The 27,444-nt window shown below is 36.6% G+C and overlaps 1 protein-coding gene and 1 pseudogene across 8 annotated transcripts in view; one reads left to right on the top strand and one right to left on the bottom strand.

Annotated features, from left to right (window-relative positions):
• Window positions 1-27,444, bottom strand: part of MIPOL1 (mirror-image polydactyly 1) — a 521,065-nt gene that overhangs the window by 404,438 nt on the left and 89,183 nt on the right. For 3 of the 8 annotated variants that reach the window (XM_037834848.1, XM_037834849.1, XM_037834855.1), the window contains exon 2: window positions 1,226-1,333. The exons of the other annotated variants lie outside the window; for them this stretch is intronic. In XM_037834848.1, the coding sequence (XP_037690776.1) occupies window positions 1,226-1,258 (33 nt within the window). In that variant the 5' untranslated portion in view covers window positions 1,259-1,333. The remainder of the gene's footprint in view (window positions 1-1,225; window positions 1,334-27,444) is intronic. 8 annotated transcript variants of the gene reach the window in all.
• Window positions 11,470-14,286, top strand: LOC119533003 (annotated as a pseudogene).

Below are 27,444 nucleotides of genomic sequence, written 5' to 3'. Positions count from 1 at the left end.
ATCTAATTCTACCAAGCATTTGGGGAAGAAATTATTCCAATCTTACTTAAAGATTTTCAGGAAGGAGAGAAAAGCAAAATCTTTATGAGAACAGCAAAATCTTGATTCCAAACCCATGTAACAACAGTAAAAGAAACAAAAATTAGAGACAAATCTCATTAATGAACACAGATGTAAAAATCACAAACAAAATATTAGCAAACAGAAGCCGGCAATACAGAAAAAGCAATACTGCACTGTGTCCAAGTTGTGTTTATCCCATTATAAATTTATTTGACATATGAAAAGAAATCACTGCAACTGACTGCATCAACAGATTAAAGGAAAATATTGAAGGACAGAGAAAATCAATAGATGCAAATAAAGCATCTGATGAAATTCAGCATGCAGTCTTGTTTAAAAGAAAAACAATTCTTTGCATTCTTTTTTTTTTTTTTTGTAGGTGAAGAGTTTATTCTCAGTATCATGCATTCCAAAAGTAGAATAGTTCCTTAATCTGAAAAAGTGTATCATAAAACAAACAACAAAAAAAACCCTCTAGAAATACTAAAACATTAAAACATTAAAAACTGTTCCCTTGATACAAGAACAAAACAAGAATGTTGATTATTCACACTCTTTTCAACTCACTTAAGATTTCTGCCATCACAACAAAGCAAGACTATTAGGGAGAAATGATAAAACTTTATTGGGAAGGGGAGGATCCAAGATGGCGGATTAGGCAAGAGAGAGCAAATACTTCTCTGTGAAAAACACTAGATAAAGGACAGAAAGTACTCCAGAATACCAGTTCCAGCACTGTACCGGCTGGACAAGATCCACTAAATCCACAGTGACTTGTGCACTTCGTGAAACCGAGAGTCTGCATTCAGAAATGAGTGAGTGAGGCTGCTGGGGAAACAGCAGCCATGCCGTGGTGGGGAGAAACTAGGGGTTGGTATTTGGAGATGGATTAGTTTAAAAACCCCAAAAGCAGCTGCAGATCCAGTAGCGAGAGCCACGCAGTTGAGCACAGTGAGGAGTGCCTTCAATGCCCCAGGTACCTGCCTCAGTATCTCACATGGATGATAGCCTTTTGCACATCCAAAGATAATTGTCCCGGAGCTAGGAAGGCAAAGGTCTGTAGAAGTGGGAAATTACCATGCCCCGTATAGCCATCTTTTCAGCAGGCTGGGAATGTCCGTGTGGCACCACAGCAGAGAGCTTCCTTAGGGATTCCCCTCACCTCTGACGCACAGTCGTCCTTTGCGGAGGCCATGGAAGCCAAGGCTTGCAGGTGGGATCCCAAACTTAAGTCCAAAGGACCCTACACCAATCCCAGGGATTTCTGGGCCTGCAGAAGAGAAAGATGTAGGGAGACAGAGCTGAAGGGTTGGACTCATGCAACAGCTTTAAGTCTCCAGGAATGGCTGGAAATTTGAGTCTTATAGATGCCTTCCTTCCCTAACTGCACAAGACACACCCCACTTTCAGGGCTGGCTGCACAAACTACATACAGAAATTTGGTGCACTGATTGGACACCTGCAAGTTTCAGACACCCATTTGCCACAGAGACAAAGTAGGGGAGAAGTGGCTTGAGGGGAATAGGTGGCTAGGGGGCCCCATCTACTGGTACATCAGGGAAACTGCACTGCACCAAGCTGTAGCTCTGACAAATTACAAATAATTGTTCAAATAAGCATACATATTCTAAAAGAACCTCATCAAGATAAGTAAATGCCAGGACACCAAAAGCAACAGAAAATTTTAAAGCAAATGAAGAAACCAGAAGACATGGATGACCCATACCCAAACACCCAAATCAAAAAATCAGAGGAGACACAGTACTTGGGGCAATTAATCAAACAAGTAATCACAAACTACAACATCATGGCCCAAAACAGAAAGAAATGAAAAAGATCCTAGGCGAGCAAAGAAGAATTTGCAAGAGTAAATTAAAAAATAGATAGTCTTATGGAAATAATAGAAAATGTTGATCAAATTAAAAAGATTCTGGATACACACAGTACTAGATTAGAGGAAGCTGAGGAAAGAATAAACGAACTAGAAGAATGCAGGCTTTAAAGTAAAAGTACAAAAGAAAGAACGGAGAAAAAATTCGAAAAATTTGAAATGGAGCTTAGGGATATGATGGACAACAAAAAGCGCACAAATGTAAGGATGACTGGTGTTCCAGAAAGGGAAGAGAAAAGTAAAGGTCTAGGAAGAGCATTCAAAGAAATTGTTGGGGGGAAACTTCCCAACCCTTCTAAACAACACAAATATGCAAATCATAGATGTGCAATGAACTCCAAATAAAATAAATCCAAATAAACCCACTCTGAGACATATTCTTATCACATTGTCAAAGGCTGAAGAGAAGGAGCAAGTTTTGAAAGCTGCAAGAGGGAAGCAATTCACCGCATACAAGGTAAACAACATAAGACTAAGCAGTGACTACTCAGCGGCCACCAGGGAGGCAAGAAGGCAGTGGTATGACATACTTAAAATCCTGAAAGAGAAAAATTGCCAACCAAGAATTCTTTATCCAGCAAAACTCTCCCTCAAGGGAGAGCTTAAAATCTTCACTGACAAACAAATGCTGAGAGAATTTGCTAACAAGAGACCTGCCCTACTTGAGATACTAAAGGGAGCCCTACCAGCAGAGAAACAAAGAAAGGAGAGAGAGGTATGGAGAAAGGGTCAGAACTAAAGAGATTAAGCAAGGGTACAGTAAAGAACATTAAGAGAGGGGGAAAAAATATATCTGACCAACAAAAACCAAAGGCTAGGATGGCTCATTCAAGAAGTTCCTTCACAATAATAACATTGAATGTGAATGGATTAAACTCCCCAATTAAAAGATATAGATTGACAGAACGAATTAAAAAATATGAACCATCAATATGTTGCTTACAAGAGACTCATTGTAAACACAGAGACACAAAGGAATTGAAAGCGAAAGGATGGAAGAAAATATTCCATGCAAGCTCCAGCCAAAAGAAAGTAAGAGTAGCAATATTAATCTCAGATAAAATAGACTTTAAACGCAAGGATGTTATAAGAGAAAAAGAAGATCACTGTATACTAATAAAAGGGACAATTCAACAAGAAGAAAACACAAGCATAAATGTCTATGCACCCAATCAAGGTGCCCCAAAATACATGAGACAAACATTGGCAAAACTGAAGGAAGCAATAGATGTTTCCACAGTAATTGTGGGAGATTTCAATACCTAATGCTCTCCAATAGATGGATCAACCAGACAAAGGACCAATAAGGAAACTGAAAACCTAAACAATCTGATAAATGAATTTGAATTAACAGACATATATAGAACATTACATTCCAAATCACCAGGATACACATTCTTCTCTAGTGCTCAAGGAACTTTCTCCAGAACAGAGCATATGCTGGGCCATAAAACAAGCCTCAATAAATTTAAAAAGATTGAAATTATTCAAAGCACACTCTCTGATCACAATGGAATACAATTAGAAGTCAATAACCATCAGAGACTTAGAAAATTCACAAATATCTGGAGGTTAAACAACATACTCCTATATAATCGGTGGGTTAAAGAAGAAATAGCAAGAGAAATTGCTAAAAATATAGAGATGAATTAAAATGAGAACACAACATATCAAAATGTATGGATTGCAGCAAAGGTAGTATTGAAGGGGAAATTTATAGCTCTAAACGTATAATTATAAAGGAAGAGAGCTAAAATCAAAGAACTAATGGAGCAACTAAAGAAGCTAGAAAATGAACATCAAAGTAATTGCAAGCCAAGTAGAAGAAAAGAAACAAGGATTGAAGCAGAAATAAATGACATAGAGAACAAAAAAACAATAGAACAAATAACACCAAAAGTTGGTTCTTTGAGATCAACAAGATTAACAAGCCCCCAGCTGGACTGACAAAATCAGAAAGAGAGAAGAGCCAAATAAACAAAATAATAAGTGAGACAGGCAATATTACTGCAGATCCCTAAGAAATTTTTAAAATTTTCAGAGGATACTATGAACAACTGTATGCCAACAAACCAGATAATGTAGAGGAAATGGACAATTTCCTGGAAACACATGAACAACCTAGACTGACCAGAGAAGAAACAGGAGATCTCAACCAACCAATTACAAGCAAAGAGATCCAAACAGTCATGAAAAAGCTTCCCACAGATAAATGTCCAGGGCTAGATGGCTTCACAGGGGAACTCTACAAAACTTTCCAAAAGGAACTGACACCAATCTTAAACTTTTTCAAAACACTGAAGAAAACGGAACACTACCTAACTTATTTTATGAAGCTAACACCACTCTAATACCAAAACCAGGCAAAGATGCTACAAGAAAGGAAAACTACATGCCAACCTCCCTCATGAATATAGATGCAAAAATTCTCAACAAAATACTTGCAAATCGAATCCAAAGACACATTTAAAAAACCATAGAGCATGACCAAGTGGGGTTCATTCCAGGCATGCAAGGATGGTTCAACTTAAGAAAATCAATGTAATACAACACATTAACAAATCAAAAGGGAAAAAATCAAGTGATCATCTCGATAGATGCTGAAAAAGCATTTGACAAAATCCAGCATCATTTTTTGATATAAACACTTCAAAAGGTAGGAATTGAAGGAAACTTCCTCAATTTGATAAAGGGCATATATGAAAAATCCACAGCCAGCATAGTACTCAATGGCAAGAGACTGAAAGCTTTCCCTCTAAGATCAGGAATGAGACAAGGATGCCCACTCTCAGCACTGTTCTTCAACACTGTGCTAGAAGGGCTAGCCAGAGCAATCCAGCAAGACAAAGAAATAAAAGGCATCCAAATTGTAAAGGAACAAGCAAACTGTCATTATTTGCAGTTGATATGATCTTATATCTGGAAACCCAGAGAAATCAACTACACAGCTACTTGAGCTAATAAACAAATTTTTCAAAGTAGCGGGAGACAAGATTAATGCATATAAATCAGTAATGCTCCTATATACTAGAAATGACCTAAATGAACAGACACTGAAGAAAAAAATTCCATTCTCAATAGCAACTAAAAAAATCAAGTACCTAGGAATAAATTTAACCAAGGATGTAAAAGACCTATACATAGAAAACTACACAACTTTACTAAAAGAAATAGGAGACCTAAAAAGATGGAAAAATATTCCTTGTTCATGGATAGGAAAGCTAAATGTCATCAACATGTCAATTTTACCCAAACTGATCTACACATTCAATGCAATTCCTATCAAAATTCCAACAACCTACTTTGAAGACTTGGAAAAGCTAGTCATCCAATTTATTTGGAAGGGGAAGATGCCTTGAATTGCTAAAAACATTCTAAAAAAGAAAAACAAAAGCAGGAGGACTTATACTCCCTGACTCTGAAGCTTATTATAAAGCCACAGTAGTCAAAACAGTATGGTACTGGGCCAAAGAGAAACATATTGATCAACAGAATCGAATTGAGAAGTCAGAGACAGACCCCCAGATCTACGGTTGACTGATTGTTGATAAGGTCCCCAAAACCACTGAACTGGAACATAACAGTCTATACAACAAATGGGGCTGGGAAAGCTGGATATCCATATGCAAAAGAATGAAAGAGGACCCCTACCTCACACTCTACACAAAAATTAACTCAAAATGGATTAAAGACCTCAACATAAGAGACAGTACCATAAAACTCCTAGAAGATAATGTAGGAAAACATCTTCAAGACCATGTATTAGGTCACTTCCCACACCTTACACCCAAAGCACAAGCAACAAAAGAAAAAATAGATAAATGGGAACTTCTCAAACTTAAAAGCCTTTGTACCTCAAAAGAATTTGTCAAAAAGGTGAAGAGGCAGCCAACTCAATGGGAAAAAATATTTGGAAACCATGTATCTGACAAAAGACTGATATTTTGCATATATAAAGAAATCCTACAACTCAATGACAGTAGTACAGACAGCCCAATTATAAAATGGGCAAAAGATATGAAAAAACAGTTCTCTGAAGAGGAAATATAAATGGCCAAAAAACACATGAAAAAATGTTCAGCTTCACTAGCTATTAGGGAGATGCAAATTAAGACCACAATGAGATATCATCTCACACCAATCAGATTGGCTGCCATTAAACAAACAGGAAAATACAAATGCTGGAGAGGATGTGGAGAAATTGGAACTCTTATTCATTGTTGGTGGGACTGTATAATGGTACAGCCACTCTGGAAGACAGTCTGGTGGTTCCTTAGAAAACTAGATATAGAGTTACCCTTCTATCCAGCAATTGCACTTCTCAGTACAAACCTGGAAGATCTGAAAGCAATGACATGAACAGATATCTGCACACCAACGTTCATAGCAGCAATATTCACAATTGCCAAGAGATGGAAACAACCCAAATGTCCTTCAACAGACGAGTGGATAAATAAAATGTGGTATATACACACGATGGAATACTACACAGCAGTAAGAAGGAACGATGTCATGAAACATATGACAACGTGGATGAACCTTAAAGACATAATGCTGAGCGAAATAAGCCAGGCACAAAAAAAGAAATATTGTATGTTACCACTAATGTGAACACTGTGAAAAATATAAAATAAATGGTTTATATTGTAGAATATAGGGGACCTAGCTAGCGATAGACAGGAAATAGTAAAAGGGGGAACGATAATCTAATAAGAACAGATAAGTTATGGAGGGTAAACTTAATGTTCTGGGAATGCTCAGGAACAACTCTGGTTTGTTAATTCCTGGGGGATATGGTAAGAACAAGTTTGCAGAAATGTAGTTATTTTAGGTTATTTCTTTTTCTTATTCCTTTGTCAGGTTATAGTCTGTTTATTTTCCTGAAGTAGGGTAGGAACATGTTAGAAGCAACGTATTTACTTTAGATTATTTGTTTTTTCTTAGTCCTTTGTTTTGGTTTTGTATGTTTTTTTTTACTGTTTTTTTTTTTTAATTTTTTGATAAAGTTAAAAAAACAATGAATGAGTGTGAAAAAAAGTAAATGAACAATGGGGGAGTAAGGGAATGGAATGTTTTGGATGTTCTTTTTTATTCTAATTTTTATTTTTTGGAGTAATGAAAATGTTGAAAGATTGTGGTGATCAATGCACAACTATGAACAACTGATTGTACACTTTAAAGGATTGTATGTTATGTGAATATATCACAATAAAACTGCATTTAAAAACAAACTTTATTGAGAGATTAAAAAAACCTAAATAAGTCATGAGATTTACCAAAGACATGAACTGGAAAACTCAAAATTATAAAGTGCTAGTTCTATTCAAGTTAAATATAGGCAAGCCAGTTAGGATGGCAGGTGGAAGGCATGAGGGAGTAAATGGAGAGGTAAGCATACCAATTAATTAACTTTTTCAGGTGTTGCTTTTTTTCTTACCTGGAAATTTTAAGCCATTCCTAGACATTCTATTACACATACAGTTTCACTCAGTTAAAAATCTGAAAACAATGCATAACTCTGTTCTGGATACTTATTACCTAATTTTGAAACCCATGAATATGCTTCCCAAGAAACTGTTCACAAATGAAAATAAAAACTTCAGAAGTGAAAAATGTTATGCAAAACTTTACTCAGAAATGTTCACTTCAACCAGTGAGAAAAAGTAAGTATTTGAATCTTCTATCCACTAAATGGATGTATGACCAATACTTACAGGTTCCCACATGCCTCAGTCCAGCTCCACCTATACATACCTCAATCTGAGCAAGTCACAATGCATATTAATTATTTACTTGTCTCTCCCAATTAAGCAATCTTATTATCTTGAAGGAGAATTACATCTCTCATTGTCTTTACTGACTCATAATACTCAAGTAATGTATGTTGAGTTAATAAATCTCACTTTAGAGATAAGGATCTAAGAGAGGTTAAATGACCAGGCCATGAGTTCACAACCAGTAAATACCAACAACCATTCATTCATTTATTTATTCAGCAAATATTTTTTTGTTCTAGGTTCTAGGAGGTCTACTAAAATCTAGACCTTCTGCCTCCTTCCTAGTCACACAGTCTTTCCATAAACAAAGAAAACAAAATCTACCTTTTTAAAAAATGAAACTGTTCTCACAACATTATAGTAATCTACCATTGCAGGGAAGTAAGAACTATTAGAGAGGATGTGGGCAGAGAGTACAAGTGTTTTTGCAGGTCTCTCCCGGAGGAACTTGTGAGAAATGTGGAAGTGATGGACTTCCCCACCTGGGCTCTTGCTGATTTTCCTGCAAACATTGAGGACTGTCAATTTAGTGGGCCAAGCCCTCAATCTGCGGGCTTTCCCTTGTGAGGCTAGTTGCTGCAAGGGAGAGCTAAGCCCATTTATAATTGTGCCTAGGAATCCCCCCCTCCCCCAGAGAGCCTTTGTTGATCAGATGTGGCCCCCTCTCTCTTTAAGCCCACTTGGCAGGTGAACTCACTACCCTCCCCCCTACATGGGACATGGCATCCAGGGGTGTCAATACCCCTGGCAACACAGTAAATGACTCCTGGAGGTGAGCCTGGACCCAGCACTGTGGGATTGAGAGGATCTTCTTTATCAAAAGGTGGAAGAGAGATGAAACAAAATAAGGTTCTGGTGGCTGAGAAATTTCAAATGAAGTAGAGTGGTCACTCTGGAGGGTATTTTTATACGCTACATATAGATACTACCTTTAAGTTTTTAATGTGTTGGAATGGCTAGAGGGAAATACCTGAAGCTGTCAAACTGCAACCCACTGATCTTGATTCTTGAAGATGATTGCATAAATATGTAGATTGCATAGTGTGACTGTGTGACTGTGAAAACCTTGTGGCTCTCACTCCCTTTATACAGTGTATGGACACATGAGTGGAAAAATGGGGACAAAAATCAGATGAATAGGGTGGGATGGAGGGGATGGAAAGATCTAGGTGTTCTTTTTTTATTTTATTTTTATTTTGGAGTAAGGAAAAGGTTCAAAAATTGATTCTCATGATGAACGCCCAACTATGATGGTGCTGTAAATAACTGATTGTACAGTGTAGATGACTGTAGGATGTGCGAATATATCTCAATTAAACTTAATTTTAAAAAAGTAAATGGACAAGGGGGGGAGGAGAATGGGATGTTTTGGATGTTCTTTTTTATTTTAATTTTTCCAAGTTTGAAAATGGTGATGAAAGCACAACTATATGATAATACTGTGAAAAACTGATTGTACACTTTGATTGTATGTTACGTGATTATACCTCAATAAAATTGCATTTTAAAAAAAAGAACTATTAGACAGGAATTCATGAACTGCCTTTCTGCCACATCTGGAGGAAGATGATCCCTTGCTACTTTCCCTTGAAGAAGACTTAGAACTTAGGGAGTAAATTTCAAAACCTTTGGCTAAAAAAACAATTCAGCAACAAATCATAAAATCTGAAATGATAGAAAAATAGATACAATTTATACCTATTCAAAATTAAGACTGAAAAAGCAATGTGATTTACTAGGATATATAAATGGAGCCTCTGATAAAGAATTACAGTTTTATTTTCTTCCACCCAAATACCTGTAAAAGTTACATTGATTCCTTAACTTGTATTCTATTGATACTTTTGTTTTAGCTTTATTCTAAATAATACCCAGTTAAAACAAGCTATAACCAACTGTTAAAAAAGTTGAAAAAGAGATCAGACTTCAATTAGACATATGAATGAAGCTAATCTGGTTAGGACTAAGGCAAATCAGACTAAAGAGTAAAGGACGATATTGCAGGTGGTTTAAAAACTTCAACTTCTGTGTGATACCAAAGGAAGAGATGTATATTTGTTGCAAAATGTATATCTTCTGTAGCACACCATCTAATCTAATTTAACTTGTATGATCAGTTTATTGAACACCATAACTATATGGAACCTTGAATAGGGAGTGAGATCTTGGTTTGCACAGGTTAGAGTGATGCCCCAATTCATCCGAGAGTAATATGGGCAGAGAATAAATATGTATTTGCAAAGCCCCCTTGAAGGACTGGGGGAAAGTGTGGAAATATTAAACTTCCCCACTTGGGGAATTCCTGATATTCTCACAAGCATTAGGGATTCCCAATTTAATAAGTCAAGCCCTCAATCTTGGGGCTAGCCCTTATGAAACTTATTCCTGCAAAGGAGAAGCTAAGCCTACTTATAATTATGCCCAAGAGTCACCCCCAGAGAACCTCTTTTGTTGCTCAGATGTGGCCTCTCTAAGCCAACTCTGCAGGGAAACTCAATGCCCTCCCCACCACGTGGGACATGACTCACAGGGGCATAAATCTCCCTGGCAACGTTGCACATGACTCCCGGGAATAAGGTGGCCCCTGCACTGTGGGGTTGAGAAAGCCTTCTCGGACCAAAAGAGGGAAGAGAAATGAAATGAAATAGAGTTTCAGTGGCTGGGAGATTTCAAATATAGTCAAGAGTCATTCTGTAGGTTATTTTTATGCATTATATAGATATCTCTCTGTAGTTTTTAGTGTATTGGAATAGCTAGAAGCAAATACTTGAAACTGTTGAACTGTAATCCTGTAGCCTTGACTCTTGAAGATGACTGTATAACTATATAGCTCTTAAGGTGTGACGGTGTAATTGAGAAAACCTTGCAAATGACACTCCCTTTATCCAGTGTATGGACAGATGAGTTAGAAAACAAAGACAAAAAAATAAATAGATAATAGGGAGGGATAAGGGGTATGGAACATTTTGGGTGTACTTTTTTTATTTTTATTTTTAATATTTCCATGTTTCAGGGAGTAATGAAAACGTTCAAAAATTGATTGTGGTAATAAATGCATAACTATATTATGATGATACTGTGAACCACTGTACACTTTGGATGAGTATCTGGTATGTGAAAATACCTTAATAAAGTTGCATTAAATTTTTTTTTAATCACCTCCACCCCCCCCAAAAAAAATTATAGCAAGATAGTAATATTAAGGGAGAAGCAAATTTTAAAACTATTAAGAAATTAAGAAAAAATTTTAACTTTAAAGTAACTTTCATTCAGGACATTGATTTCTGGCATTTTCAAGTATGATTCCCAGGTGAGTTCTTTCTTGGTGATAACTACCAAAATGTGAAACTTGTATATTTATAATTATATCTTTAAATAAAAGCACCTTTTGTACAGAATTCTAAGCACTTTCCGCCTCATAAATGAATGCAGAATCTTAAGGATTTTTTTTCACCAGTCATTCATAGCTTTCTCACTTACACCTAATTTGATAGTAATAATTTTTAGCAGTTTACCTTTTACTGAGTGTTACAAAACATTCAACTTAGTTTCCATAGAAAGAATGCTTCTTATAAGATTTCCATTAGTTTTTTAGATTTAAAAAATTTACATAATTATGATCACAAATACAATTAGAATAAAATAAAAACACAACTGGCCCTAAGTAAACCATTAAACTCAACTAGTGGACAAGGAATCATCTAGAAAAGATCACAAGCCTTGAGCACTAAGTATACCATGGGCATGGGTCAGTATGTTTATACCAAAGGGAATGCAGAACTTCAGTTATTCTGGTAAATGGGTAAGTAGAAGGCACTTGAGATTATTTCAACTGTAATATCTTGATTTTTTTTAACCATTAGGATATTAAATGAAAGTATAAGATAAACCATTTTTGGCCACTAGGGTACTAACCAAAAATATAAGGATATAACAGAAATTTACCAACTCTACCAGAAAATCAGCTGTACACATTCCCCACAGATGGCTAGTAAATAACATTTTTATAAAAGGGATAAAATTATATTTTGCCTACAGCTATACAAGTAATGGAACAATTTTTTAAATGTATTAATAAATTGGTTTATTTAAATTTAACCTTACAGTTATCTCATCATATTCCCTTGTTTGCTATAGAGCAATATCATAGGTATACAGCTCCACCTAGTGGAAAAATAAACTAAAATTCCAGAACTTATGGTTCAGTCAGTAAGCCTAACAAAACCTACTTTTAAAAAGGGAAGCTTTCTATTCATAACATGTAATTTACCCATATTTTTTCCTAATCAATATTATCACCAAAAATTTTTATTTGAACAATGATATTTTTGAATATTGCTGGACTTCCTCAACATATTCAAACAAATTTTCCCTTTCGGAGGGAAAAGAGAAGTGATAAATTAGATGTTATCAAATATGTTCCTTATGAGTAGCAAATCAATCATTTGGTGTTAAAAGAAGAAAACTAGAAATTTAACTACAAGTAAATATGTTAAAAATGAACCATATCACTAGCATTCAGTTAATGCTTAAAGATTAAACTTCACATTAACTTCAATCTGTCTGGATTTAATAACATTTATTATATCACCTGAACCATGAATAACTTACTTCAAAATCAGTACAATATGCTAAAACTTGAAAAAGCAAGATTTTTTAACCTTGAGAAGTGACTTTTCTCCAAAAGAAAAAGAACACTGATAGCTGACTTTGCAAAAAGGAATTGGTATTCACACTGTTCCTATAAAGAGGATAAAATGTACAAAAGTTACTTCACAAGGATATAAATATGAAGCAATATCCTATAAGCAGATGCCAATGTGAAACTCATTCAGTTCCCGTAGTTAGAACAAACATGTAGGGAGATATAGTCAAAAAAACAACCAAGGTTTCTAAAAACTATGTTGACTTTTCCCCAATGATAATTAAAATAATGAAACCTTTTTCTATCTTGTTAAAATTTGATGAACATTTATAATAACGTTATAGCAGAATTAAATATTGGTAAACATTCTCCTTCTGAAAACTTTTTAAATATATATACTTTTAAACTTTTTATTTTTAAATAATTTCAAACTTACAGGACAGTTGCAAAAAATGATATAAACCCCATACATAGAACTCCAAAAACCCTCCCCCCCCCAGATACCCAGATCCACCAATTTTAACATTTTGCCACCTTTGCCATATCTATCTTTCTTTTCTTTCTCTTCTTTCTACTTATCTATAATCTATCTGTCTTCTTAACATTTAAGAGCAGGTTGCACATAGCATACTCCTTGAATACTTAATTCCATGTGAATTTCCTATGAACAAGGATATTCACTTACATAATCACCTGAAGTGTGGTTACTTGAGAAATTTAACATTGATACAGGCATGCCTCATTTTATTGTGCTTCACTTTTATTGCACTTCACAGATACTGCATTTTTTACAAATTGAAAGTCTGTGGGTGGCAACCCTGCATACAGCAAGTCTATCAGTACCATGTTTGCAACAGCATATGCTCATTTTGTGTCTGTGTCACGTTTTGGTAATTCTCCCAATATTTCAAACTTTTTCATTATTATTTGTCTGATCAGTGATATTTGATTTTACTATTACAATTGTTTTGGAGAGCCAAGAACTGCAACCCTATAAGACAGTGAACTTAATCGATAAATGCTGTGTGTGTTCTGACTGCTTCCCCCATCTCTCTCCCTCTTCTTGGGCCTTCCTATTCCCTGAGACACAACAATATTGAAATTAGGGCAATTAATAACACTACAATAGCCTCTACTTAGTTTTCAAGTGAAAGGAAGAGTCACAAGTCTCTCACTTAAAATCAAAAGCTAGAAATGATTAAGCTTGGGGAGGAAAGCATGTCAAAAGACAACACAGGCTGAGCACTAGGTCTCTTGGGCCAAACAGCAAAGTTGTGAATGCAAAGGAAAAATTCTCAAAGGAAATTACAAGGGCTACACAAGGTAGTGGCCTTTTTCTCCACCTTTTCTTCTTGTACTGATGCAGCTCCATTCTCACCAGCCTCCAGCCCACTGTCTCCTTGAGATCAAATGCCACACCTTCAATTAAGCTGCAGAGTTACAAAGAAGAGATATTTGAAAATGATGTGAAAATAGCCAAACAATCTGTGACTATAGAGACCTTTGTTAGAAGATTTGGGAATGGATGATGAAGATGATGACCCAGTTCCTCTACCAAATGTTAATGCAGCAATATTTAAGAAAAAGGTCATTCAGCGGCGCACTCACCACAAAGATGACCCTCCTCCTCATGAGGATGATGAGAAAAAAGAAAAGTATACAGACAATATTCCTCTTTGGGATCAAGAATTCCTGAAAGTTGACCAGGGAACACTTTTTTTTTTAACTTACTCTGGCTGCAAACTACTTAGACATCAAGGATTTGCTTGATATTACATACAAGACTATTATCAACATAATCAAGGGGAAAACCCCGGAAAGATTCGCAAGACCTTCAAAATCAAAAATGACTTTACTGAAGAAGAAGAAGCCTGGTACACAAAGAAAACCAGTGGGGTGAAGAGAAGTGAAGCACTATGCCTGACACAGTAACATGGTAAGAATTGTTCCAAATACTAGTTGCACTGCTCTGTTTATGACTGAAAGTTTTAGTGGTCTGGATATAAGATAAATCCAGCCACATTACCTTGTGACAAAGCCTATTCTAGAGCAAAAGACCCTAACTCTCTTAAATTCTATGAAGACTGAGGGAAGTGAGGCAGTTGCAGAAGAAAAGTTTGAAGCTAGCAGAGTTTGGTACATGAGGTTTAAGGAAAGAAGCTGTCTCCATAACATAAAAGTGCAAGGTGAAGTACCAAGTGCTGATGTAGAAGCTGCAGCAATTATACAGAATGTCTAAGATAACTGATGAAGGTGGCTACACTAACAGATTTTCAATGTAGTGAAACAGCCTTGTATTGGGAGATGTCATCTAGGACTTTCATAGCTAAAGAAGAGGAGTCAATGTCTTGCTTCAAAGGACAAGCTGGCTCACTTGTTAGGGGCAAATGAAGCTGGTAACTTTAAGTTGAAGCCAATGCTCATTTACCGTTCTAAAAATCCTAGGGCCCTTAAGAATTATGCTAAATCTACTCTGCCTGTGCTCTATAAATGGAACAATAAAGCCTGGATAATAGCACATCTGTTGACCACATGGTTCACTAAATATTTTCAGCCCACTGTTGAAAAAGGTTCCTTTCAGAATATTACTGCCCATTGACAATGCACCTGGTCAACCAGAAGCTCTGATGGAGATGTACAATGAAATGAATGTTGTTTTTGCGCCTGCTAATATAACATCCCTTCTGCAGTCTATGGATCAAGGAGTAATTTTGACTCTCAAGTCTTATTCTTTAAGAAATATACTTCAAAAGGCTATAGCTGCCATACATAGTGATTCCTCTGATGGATCTGGGCTAAGTAAACTGAAAACCTGCTGGGAAGGATTCACCATTCTAGATGCTATTAAGAACATTCGTGATTCATGGGAGGAGGCCAAAATATCAACATTAACATGAGTTTGGAAGAAGTTGATTCCAACCCTCATAGATAACTTTGAGGGGTTCAAGACTTCACTGGAGGAAGTAATCATAGATGTGGTGGAAATAGCAAGAGTATTATAATTAGAAGTGAAGCCTGAAGATGTGACTGAATTCCTGCAAGTTGCCTCTTACAGATGAACAAAGTGTTTTGTTTTGTTTTGTTTTGTTTTGAGATAGAATCCACTCCTGGTGAAGTTGCTGTACACTGTTGAAATGACAACAAAGAATTTAGAATATTACATAAACTTAGATGATAAAGCAGCAGCAGGATTTGAAAGGACTGACTCCAAATTTGAAAAAAGTTCTACTATGGGTAAAACGCTATCAAACATCATTGCAAGCTACAGAGAAATCTTTCATGAAAGGAAGAGTCAATCAAGTCAAAACTTCATTGTTGTCTTATTTTAAGAAATGGACACAGCCACCCCAACTTACAACCACCACCACCCTGATGAGTCAGCAGCCATCAACATCGAGGCAAGATACTCTACCAGCAAAAAAATTGTGACTCATTAAAGGCTCATACTGATGGTTAGCAGTTTTTAGCAATGAAATATTCTTAAATTAAGGTCTACATTTTTTTTAGACATAATGCAATTACACACTTAACAGACAACAGTACAGTGCAACCATAACTTTTATATGAACTGGGAAACCAAAAAATTTGCATGCCTCACTTTACTGTGGTGGTCTGGAACTGAATCTGCAGTTATCTCCAAGACGCCTGTATAAAACATACATTCTATGTCCCAATTTTTTCTTATGTCCCAGAAATGTATTTTTGAGCCTTTTCTCCTCCTTTCTGAGTTCTTATCCAGTATCATGTATTGCATGTAATTGTCATTACCTCTGTTTTAAAATGCTATTTATTAGAAAAGTTGTAGGTTTATGGGTAAATCATGCATAAAACATAGAGCTCCCATATAAAATTCTATTATTAACACCTTGCATAAGTGTGTTACATTTGTTACAAATGATGAAAGAACATTTTTATAATTGTATTAACTATGGTTTACATTAGGGTTCACTGTTTTGTACAGTCCTATGCTTTTTTAAATAATTTTTATTCTAACAACATATATACAACCTAAAATTTTCCCTTTTAACCATATTCAAATATATAACTCAGTGCTATTGGTTATGTACACAATATTGTGCTACCATAACCATTATCCATTACCAAAACTTTTCCATTAACCCAAATAGAAACTCTGTACAATTTAGGCATTAACTCCCCATTCCCTAACCTCAACCCAGCTCCCTGGTAACCTATATTCTAGTCTCTGATTCTATAATTTGCTTATTCTAAATATGTTATATCAGTGAAATAGTATTTGTGAGACTTTTTTCCTCCATTCTTTTTTTTCTTCTTTGTATATCAGAGTGCAAGGAAAGAAAAGAGCAACAGGACAGAAAGGGACATCTCCAAGCTTATATGCCAGTTGCCCCCCACCTGTTTACATCACTGCTGTGGTGCTGAGTAGCAAACCTGGCAGCAGAACTAGGATAGGAGAAGCATTCTGGCCACTCTCTACTTTAACTGGAAAACACTGTGGTTTACGGGAAAGTACTATGGTTTGGAGTTTAGCCTGAGTCTTCACTCAGTTACTAACTAGCTCTGTCCCTCTGGCAAGTTGCTTCACCCTTGTGGATCTCAGTTTTCTTATCAGTAAAATGGTATGTGTTTGTGGGACATGTGCTGTGGAGAGCCTGCAACTTTCCCCATCATATAATTGGTACTTACGAGCTACATCAAAGTGAGTGGTCTCTGGATGGACAGTTGTCAGATCAGTTTACCTAAAATTTCTAGGCAGACACAGTCAAGTCACTGGAATGTAAGGACAGCCTTAAAGATTTTCTGGAAAGGAGCTTAAATAACCTTTCTATGGGAAAATGCAGGAATTCTGAAGAAAAGGCTGAGAGGAGAAGTCAAGAGGCCTTCTGAGAAAAGGGAGGACTGTCTTTTAAGTAAGTTACTGTCAAAGATCTGAAGAACATGAAACCTGCTTAACTAAGAAACTGCTGAAGGACAGAAACAATCTCTTAGCCCTGTAAAGTAATGTGCTACTGTGAAAAGGAGGAGAATGAAAATAAAAGGAGCTGACACACAAGCCATTTGAAGGTCTCTTTGAGGCAGAGAAATTAACCTCCACCAAGGTAGCTAAGCCAGGTGCTGTTTCATGCAGTGAAGAAACTCTAGCTCAAACATCTAGCAGGATAAATATTAGTGTAAAGTGCAGTCCACCAATTCACTCTGGAAATGACTTCAGAATCAGATCAAGTCACTTTCTAATATTTTTCAGAGAAAAAGTTAGAGCTTCTCCACCATTCTTAGATCCCATTCAGTACCATGTATTGCATTTAATTACCATTATCTCTTTAGCTTCTCTGTCTTTTTAAATTGTGGAAGCATATATACAACATAAATCTTCTCATCCCAACCACTCCCAAGCATACCACCACTCAGTGAAATTAATCATATTCACCATGCTATGGTGCCATCCATTACTAGAACTTTCCCTTCACCCCAAACAGAAATACTAAACTCATTCTACTTTAACTCCTCATTGCCCCACTCCTAACCCCTAGTGACCTACAACCCCTAGTGACCCCAAACCCTAGTGACCTACTTTCTGTCTCTTCAAATCTGTATATTCTCTGATATTTTCTTTGTAGTTATCAATGGGGTGTAATATATAACAATCCTGTTTCCTTTAATACAACTTAATCAATTTCAACAGTATACATACATATTACTGTACTCATCCTCCCACCTTTATAATACCAACTTAATTTCAACAGTATATTCACATTATCACTATTCCCCTCTGTCCTCCCACCTTTATGCAATACTTGTCATAAATTACATGTTTATACATTATGAGTCCCAAACCCCTGATTTATCATCGCATTTTATGCATTTGCCTTTTAGATCCTGTAGATCTCTTTACTAGAGATCTTTATTTCTTCACGTGGCTTCAGTCAATTGTCTAGTGTCCTTTCCTTCCAACCAGCAGATCTCCTTTTAGCATTTCTTGGAGGGCTGGTCTAGTGGTAACGAAGTACCTCAGCTTTTGCTTATCTTGGAATGTCTTAATCACTCCCTCATTTTTGAAAGACAATTTTGCCAGATACAGAATTCTTGGTTGGCAATTTTTTGCTTTCAGCACTTTAAATATGTCTTTCCACTGCCTTCTTGCCTCCATGTTTTCTGATGAGAAATCAGCACTTAATCTTATTGATTCTCACTCATAAGTGACACATTCTTCTTTGGGGTGGCTTTCAGAATTCTCTCTTTATATTTGTCATTCGACAGTTTGATTATAACACGGAATGGTGTGAGACTATTTGAATTTATCCTGTTTGGAGTTCGCTGAGCATCTTGCATACGTATATTCACGTGATTCGTTAAATTTGGGAAATTTTCAGCCATTACTTTTTTCAATGTTCTCTCTGCTCTTTTCTCTTTCTTCTTCTTCTGGGATATCCACAATGCGTATGTTGGTATTCTTGATGGTGTCCCACAGGTTTCTCAGGCTCTATTCACTTCTCGTTTCTTCTGTCTGCTCCTCAGACTGGATGATTTCAATTTTATTATCTTCTAGTTCACTGATTCTTTCTTCTGACAGCTCTAATCTGCTGTTGAACCCCTCTAGGGAATTTTTAATTTTTGTTACTATGATCTTCAACTCTGTTTGGTTCCTTTTCATAATTCCCATCTCTCTAACTAATATTCTCTTTGCATTCATCTATCATTTTCCTTATTTCCCTCAGTTCTTTGCCCCCATGTTTTCCTTCGAGCATATTTTGAGCAGATTTAGGACCATTTTTTAAAAAAATGTTTGTCTGGAATCATCCAGGTCTGATCCTCCACACTGATGGTTCTTAATGCTTTAATCTTCCCCTTTGCCCCGGCCATCAATTCCTGTTTCTTTTTACATGTGATCTGCTGAAATCTGAACATTTTGCTATTTTAACGTGTTAGTACTGGAATTAAGACTTTGAGTGGTCTGTACCTTAAGCTTGTATCCATCTGGAGTTATCACATAGCTTACCTTGAATTCCAGAAGCTTAAACAAAAAAAATTAGAAAAAAAAAAAAAAAGAACACACCTTACTCAGTCTTTGCAGACTGATCTGTGCACATGCTCTCCTTCAGAAATTACCCAAACAATGAGTTTAGAGAGTAGCTCCAAGACCAAAGCATAGACACCTCACTGGTCCTTTCTGCACATGTGTCTTGGCCTTAGGAATTCCTCCCTCGGATACGAATGTCCCCTCTTCCCCAGGAAAGAGTTTCTTCACAGTCTTGGGCACTGCAATGAATGTCCTACAGCCAGCAATCCCTTGCCCCAGGCAGCCACTTGACTGCTCTTCTACAGCATTCTGTAGGAGAGCTCTGTGTGCTGCCTTCTACACACAGGGCAAGTTCTAATACAGTGAGTCCCCCAGGCTACCACCAGATTGGGCGAGACATACATGCTCCAAGTATGTACAAGGGGATCCTATGGAACCAGGACCAGGGATGTGCACTGGGAGCATGAGCCAGCTCTGCAATGAGCTGTGAGGGAAGGTGTAGGGGACAGCCAGAGTGTCAAGAGATCCTGCCACTTTTAAATAGACTTTTTCTTGATTTGGCACTCACCCTGTTACTGCATTCTTTTAAATGTTTTCTGGAGCTCTGAGAATGACATTTCTGCCTGTTCTTATTAGTTGATCAAAACTTCTGTCAAGACAAAGCCCTTAAGTGTCTCATTCCACCACCGTGAATGGGGCAGAGCCTAAATACATATACTTTTAAAACAATATAAAAACATTCTAATCACTGATATAATTAAACTTCAAGTTAAACTCAATTATTTTTGAATCACAATACAAAATATATACTTAACTCAAAAGTTCACTAATTTAATAACCAGCATGAGGTATATAATCAATAGTAACATTAATAGATTTTTCTTAATAGTTTTCTTATTGTCACTTCTTAGCATAAACTCAATACAGAATGCAAATATATTTCACTTTATATTGTTGATCTAATTTAATAAAAATTAATGTTAATTACTCCACTGTGTGATGTTCTCTGTGATGTTAATTCATATGAATAATAGGTTTATAATACATTAATCTTAAAAATGTCTATGAACTTAATGATTTGAATCTCTGGTACTGCTGAGCAGAGTACCAAGCAGCAGAGTTAAGTTTTAAATGAACAATCCAAGGTAAAAATTTCCTATGATATTGCTGGCTTATTTTGGAAATTTTAACATCCTTTTAACTTTTCTTTATTGGTCAGAGGCCTTATTTTGTCAAATCAAACTTTTTTATTTATCCTCCTTTTGGGTACCTCAAGAGGCTAACTACACCCAAAAAAAATTTGAAGCAATGCATAAACTTGCTTTGATAAACTGATTTTTTAATGAATTTTTCACACATTCAACCTGACCTGAGGGGAGAGGGTGAGGACAGTATCAGCGGTTGGAAAAATCACATTCCACAGATAATGGAATACAAAGTTTTCTGCTATCCTCTGGGCAGATACCCAAAGTTATGCATTTATCAAAATTATCATCATACCTAGACCCTAGAAATAAACTGTTCATTCTCTCTACTTATAGGGATAAGAAATGAAACCGACTGTTACAGTTTGCTAAAGCTGCCGAAAAGCAATATACCAGAAATGGATTTTCTTTAACAATGAGGGTTTATTAGTTCACAAATTTACAGTTGTAAGGCCATGAAAATGTCCCAATTAAGGCATCAACAGGACAATACCTTCTCTGAAGAAAGGCTGATGGCATCTGTTGTTCCTCTGTCACATGGGAAGGCACATGGCTGGAGTCTGCTGGTACTTTCCTGGGTTCAGCCACTGGTTTCTGTGGCATTCTCCAAAATGTCTCTGGGCTTCTGTTTTAGCTTCTCGCTTAGCTTCACCCAGGGGCAAATCCTGGATTACATATTTTAGCTTCTCTCCAAAATGTCTCTCTCAGCTTCTGTGAGCTCTCTCTCTCCCTCAGCTCTCTTAAGGGACTCCAGCAGAGGATTAAGACCCACGTTGAATAGGTAGGGTCACATCTCCATGGAAACAGTCTGGTCAAAAGGTCCCACCCATAAAAGATCTACCCCTACAAGTTTGGATTAAAAGAACACGGCTTTTCTGGGGTACATAACAGATCCAAACCAGCACACCAAACTTTTCCTTCTCAGTTAAGAAAAGGGTAGATTTTTCCTAAGGATGTTTTATTTAGAAATTAAGGACATTTCCAGTTCCCCTTAAGACAGTGAACTACAAAATGCTGCTGGCTCTCTCCCCTAAAATCAACCCAGAAAAACTAGAAAAGACAGGTTCCATGGACCCAAGGAGCCAATCAAAGACTTCAAAGAATCCCAGAAAGTATCAACTCCCTTGAAGTAGGAAATCAAGAGGGGAGGGCTCCAGCCTTGGGCGAAGGGCAGACACTTGTAATGATTAAAGAATAGGTTAGAGAAAAATCTCAATGGCACTTCTCTTTCCCTCACATTGCTTTAGGACAATTCTTTTCTGCCCCACTGTTCTAGTTTGCTAATGCTGCAGAATGCAAAACACCAGAGATGGATTGGCTTTTATAAAAAGGGGGTTTAAAGTATTTACTGTATAAGTTTTAAAATTCTGACAATCCTTAGGATATGGTGACTTGTCAGATTTTACTTGACTCTACTACTGAATTTGCAAATAGAAACATTCAAAGGCCAAGAGAATACCTTCTGGAGAACACTCGTAAGTTGGACTGAGAAATTATAATTAACTTTTGGCTTATCCAAAATTAAATTTTTTAAATTAAAAATTTAAATTTTAATGTAAAAAGAATGTACCCAGAACTTTAAAAATGACAATTATGTAAGTAAAGAATCATGATACCCTTTTACTCTGATGACTTAATAACTTAAATAAAAAGGAAAAAAAATTTTTTTAAAAAAAAAAGGGGGTTTATTTGGCTACACAGGTACAGTCTTAAGGCCATGAAGTGTCCAACGTAACACATCAGTAATCGGGTACCTTTACTGGAGGATGGCCAATGGCATCCGGAAAACCTCTGTTAGCTGGGAAGGCACGTGGCTGGCATCTGCTCCAAAGTTCTGGTTTCAAAATGGCTTTCTCCCAGGACATTCCTCTCTAGCAAGCTTGCTCCTCTTCAAAATGTCACTCATAGCTGCATTGAGCTCCTTCTCTTTGAGTCAGCTCATTTATATGGCTCCACTGATCAAGGCCCACCCTGAATGGGTGGGGCCATGCCTCCATGGGAATATCTCATCAGAGTCATCACCCACAGCTGGGTGGGGCACATTTGAAGCAAATCTAATCAGCACCAAAACATCTGCCCCACAAGATTACATCAAAGATAATGGTGTTTGGGGGACACAATACATTCAAACTGGCACACCCACCAATACAGAAATCAGCAGCAACAGCTCAAGCTGCAAGTACCATTGAGTAATGTCAGGGCAAAGCAAAAACCCTCCTGGAATGAGATCTAACCATCATTCACTCTTCTACCCTCTCCTTTTCCAAAACCTCAGACTGACTGGATTACAACCAAACCAGTTCCTGTTCCCAAATGGGCAGTGCAATGGTTAAGTACATGTGTCAACTTGGCCAGGTTTTGGTGTCCAGTTGTTTGGTCAAGCAATCTGGCCTGATTGTCACTGTGAGGATATTTTGTAGATTTTAATCATCAGTAAGTTGACCGCATCTATGGCTGATTACATCTACAATCAACTGAGGAGACAGCCTTCAACAATGAAAGAAGTCTCATTCAATCAATAGAAGGCCTTAAAAGAAGAAGTGATGATTTCAGCACTTCTAGAGAAGAAAGGGAGAATTTCCATCTCTACTTTAGCCAGCCAACTTCTCCTGGGGGAGTTCATTGAAAACCTTCATCAGAGTTCCCAGTTTGTGGCTTGCCCTCTGGAATTTGAACTTGCCCATCTCCACAGTCACATGAGCCAATTACTACAATAAATCTTATATTTACATTTTATATATATGTATATGTCCTCTCAGTTCTGTTCCCCTAGAGAATCCTGACTAATACATGCCAGAAAACTGCATTTCTCAGCCTTCTTTATACAGTTGGGTCATGTGACTGACTCCTGGCCAAAGAAGTGTGGGCAGAAGTGATACGAGACACTTTGAAGACTCACCATTGATGGCTTTCTGTGAAATCCTGTAGGCCTCCCTTCCTGTAACACAACAATCTTGGAAACCACATGTTTAGATGGTTTGATCTGAGTTAACTCTACAAAGCTGAACAATAAACTTATGCTATGTTAAACCAGGGAGATTTCGAGATTGTGTGCTAGTGCAACGTAGCCTCTCCTATCCTAATACACAACTTAAAGAGACTGCCAACTGTGCTCCCTGCCCAACAATGTTGACCAGAGGAGTTCCCTGTGGAGTCATAACAAATAGGAGAAATCAACAGTCATTTTGCGGTACCTGGATGTGCCGATTTGGATGTATTATATCCCCCAAACGCCATACTCTTTGATGCAATCTTGTGGGGCCAGATGTATTAGTGTTGATTAGGTTGGAATCCTTTGATTGAGTGTTTCCATGGAGATATGACCCACCCAACTGTAAGTGAAAACTCTGATTAGATCATTTCCATGGAGGTGTTACCCGGCCCATTCAGGTTATATCTTAATTAAATCACTGGAGTACTTTAAAAAGAGCCAAACAGGCCCAGAAGTTTGCTGCAGCTGAGAGACACATTTTGAAGACAGCCATTGGAAGCTAACACTGACATTTTGGAGAACGCTATTTTGAAACACAACCTGGGAGCAAGCAGACGCCAGCCATGTGCCTTCCCAGCTAACAGAGGTTTTCGGATGCCATTGGCCATACTTCAGTGAAGGTACCCTGTTGTTGATGCCTTACCTTGGACACCTTACAGCCTTAAAACTATAACTTTGTAATCAAATAAACCCCCCTTATAATAGCCAATCCATTTCTGGTATTTTGCAAAGCGGCAGCATTAGCATACCAGAACACTGGGTTTCTCTAACCCAGAGCTCATCCCATCTCCTCTTCTGTAAATACACACATACACATATAGAAATACACATACACACACAAACACACTTCATTTTTTGGACCTTGGATTTGTCTCTGTTCACTTTCACCACCATTTGCAAACTGTAGATATGGAGAGAAAGTAGATAGAGGCTATGTACTGGTTGAATGAAATAATTAACTATACCTAATAAATTCAAAGAACTGAATATGAATAAACTATAAAATGTTAACTGATTACCTCACTGGAGAAAGGTACCATTTCATTTGAATAGCAGTCAACCTCTAGAAGATAGAAAAGGCAATAAAATAGATTCCACAAAGGAATACAGCCCTACTGACACCTTTATTTTAGCTCAATGGGAAACATTTTGGAATTCTGATCTCCAGAACTGTTAAGATAATAATTTTGCATTGTTTTAGGCCACTAAATTTGTGGTAATTTGTTACAACAACAATAGGAAACTAATACATATGCTCTGTGAAAATTTCCCAGCTCTCACTCCACCCAGCATGCTCAGAGACATTTTCAGCTTCTCTTACAGAACAAATTTTAAAAAGAGAGGATCACAGTCATGAATTAATTGGAAACTGAATTCTTGTGGATCAGGAACCTGCCACAAAAGTATATCTCCAGTCTCCTTGATGGGGTTCTCATTTCACCCAGAAAAAGTCCTAACCCAGCATGGAAATATGTTAGCTAGTGGGTAAAACACTTTCTGAACAGAGACCTTTCTCTCAGTGTCTCTAGTCTCTAGTTCAGGACTAATTTCTGTGGAATCATTAAATAATATTTAAATATAGGACCTGCCATTTATAAATCTATAGTCTTTGGCAAATCACATTTTTTTTTTCCTGTTTTAGAGGATTTAGGAGATAATTAATCATGAAAATTTTAGATTTCACATACTAGTAAAAACAAAAACAAAACTTCTTGCCAGATTTTATTTTATAAACTTATAAAAAAAAAAAAAAGAGAAAAAAGAAGATGCAACCACCATCTACAATCACAAGTCTTTCATAAAACAAGGAATTTTAACAGAACATACCTTCAAAAAGAACAAATTATTAAACTGAATAAATTCAGATTTATAAAAAAGGCAGGCGTACTCTGGGAAGATGGTGGTAGATTTTTGAATCTACCAAAATTTCTCTACAAAAACAGACAAAGCAACCAAGACAGCAAAACCAGACCAAGCAACCAAGATAACAAAACCAGACCCAAGACAAAATATCCAACACCAAAGAGGAAACACAATACAATACCAACAACTGTAAGACCTGAATGATAGGCAGCATCTGTGCAGGAAGCACAGGGAAGCAATGAGGTAGGTATCCAAAAGCCATGAGAATCCCAATAAACAACAGGTACACTCTCAACAGGCCAAATGCTCAGTGTAATAAGTGAACGCAATAACAAGGTCTGAAGTGAAGGGGCTGGAGCAGTATACACCTCATAAACTCTGAAAACATTGGGAAAAAAAGTTCCTTGTATACTAAAAGAAACTGGAAATAGAATCCAAATTAAGTAGGGAAAGCACAATAGAGACAAAGGAAAAAGCAAAATTCAGATAAAAGTGGGTGGGTGGGGGAGAGGTGAAGAGAAGCAGTGAGGAGACCTTAGAAAGTTACTGGCCACTTACTAATATTTACAAAGAATAACAAAACACTTTTCTAAATAATAACTTTTAAATCTTTCAAACAAATCATTTGGATAATTAAAAGGGCACTAAAAAAAGCATATTTCTGAAAACAAACTGCACTCAATCATTCTAATTCCTAGAAGACAAAGCAGAATCCAATATTAAAGTCAAATGATGCTAAACTCATGATTCTGTAGAGATTACTGACGATAACACAAACAAAACTTAGCAATCCAAATTCTAAGCACCGTCCAAATAACTACATCCTGTAGCAAACAGTCTAGGATATACAAAAACCAAAGTAGAAAGAAAGGCAAAAATCATCCCTTACAATCACCACCAAAATACAAACTACTCTTAAAATCTTTGTGCATTCCCTTTCAGGTTTGTTTTACATATTTAAATATGTGTAATTAATATCTACAATTGACGTCCTTGATTTTTTTTCAATATAATCATATCTCCCAAACATTTTTATTTAAACCACCACTTTAGTGGTTGTTTACTAGTCTACTGGATGGCAATATAATTTTCTTTTATAAATAGTATTATAACAAACATGTTCATAGCAGCTCCTGTTAATTCCCTTAATATTAAATGTGTCACATTTAACATGTGGCATACGTTAAAGAGTAGTCTGAACTTCCATCAACTAATAGGTAAGTATACAAAATTCATATCCACCTGGAACCTCAGAATATGACCTTCTTTGGAAATAGGGTTATTGCTGATATAATAAATTAAGATGACCTCAGACTGGATTAGAGTAGAGCCTAATTTCAATACCATTAACATCCTTATGAGGGAAATCTGGACCAGACAAACAGACACAGAGAGAAGACAATCATGTGAAGATGAAGGCAGATACTGAAGTTACAATGTCACAAGTGAAGGAACTCCCGGGGCTACCAGAAGGTGGAAAAGGCAAAGATCCTCCCTGGAAGTTTGAAGAGAGCATAACCCTGCTAACACCTTGATTTTGGACTTCAGAACTGTGAGAGAATAAATCTCTGTTTCAAACAATCCTGTTTTGGTACTTTGCTATGGCAGCCCTAGGAAACTAATATAGTGAGTAGTATACAGTCTTTAGTTTTCATAAAGTATTTCCTAAAATTAAAAACATATTTTAGAAAAAAATCTATACCAAAAACCTTTAATGAAGACAAGAATTAATTTCTCTTATTTTTAAGGCCATTCACATTTAGACCCTGAGCTTCAAGAACCAATTAGTTAGTAACCATGTGACAAAATATTTTTTAAATGAGGTTTTAATTTTAAAATGGTTAACAAATAAAAACACAGTCATTTAAAGATGTGTATGCAGAGATTTCAATTTAAAGTAACACGAAAATCAACAGCCTGCATGAAATAAAGACAACAGAAATTAATACATTGAAATCCTGAACCCTGAGTTTTTTACCAGTAAAGAATCACAAGAAACCCAGTGAGTTTT

Source organism: Choloepus didactylus, chromosome 4, assembly GCF_015220235.1.
Source record: "Choloepus didactylus isolate mChoDid1 chromosome 4, mChoDid1.pri, whole genome shotgun sequence".
In the NCBI taxonomy this organism is placed as follows: Eukaryota; Metazoa; Chordata; class Mammalia; order Pilosa; family Megalonychidae; genus Choloepus; species Choloepus didactylus.
This window is presented reverse-complemented; position numbering and strand designations above follow the sequence as displayed.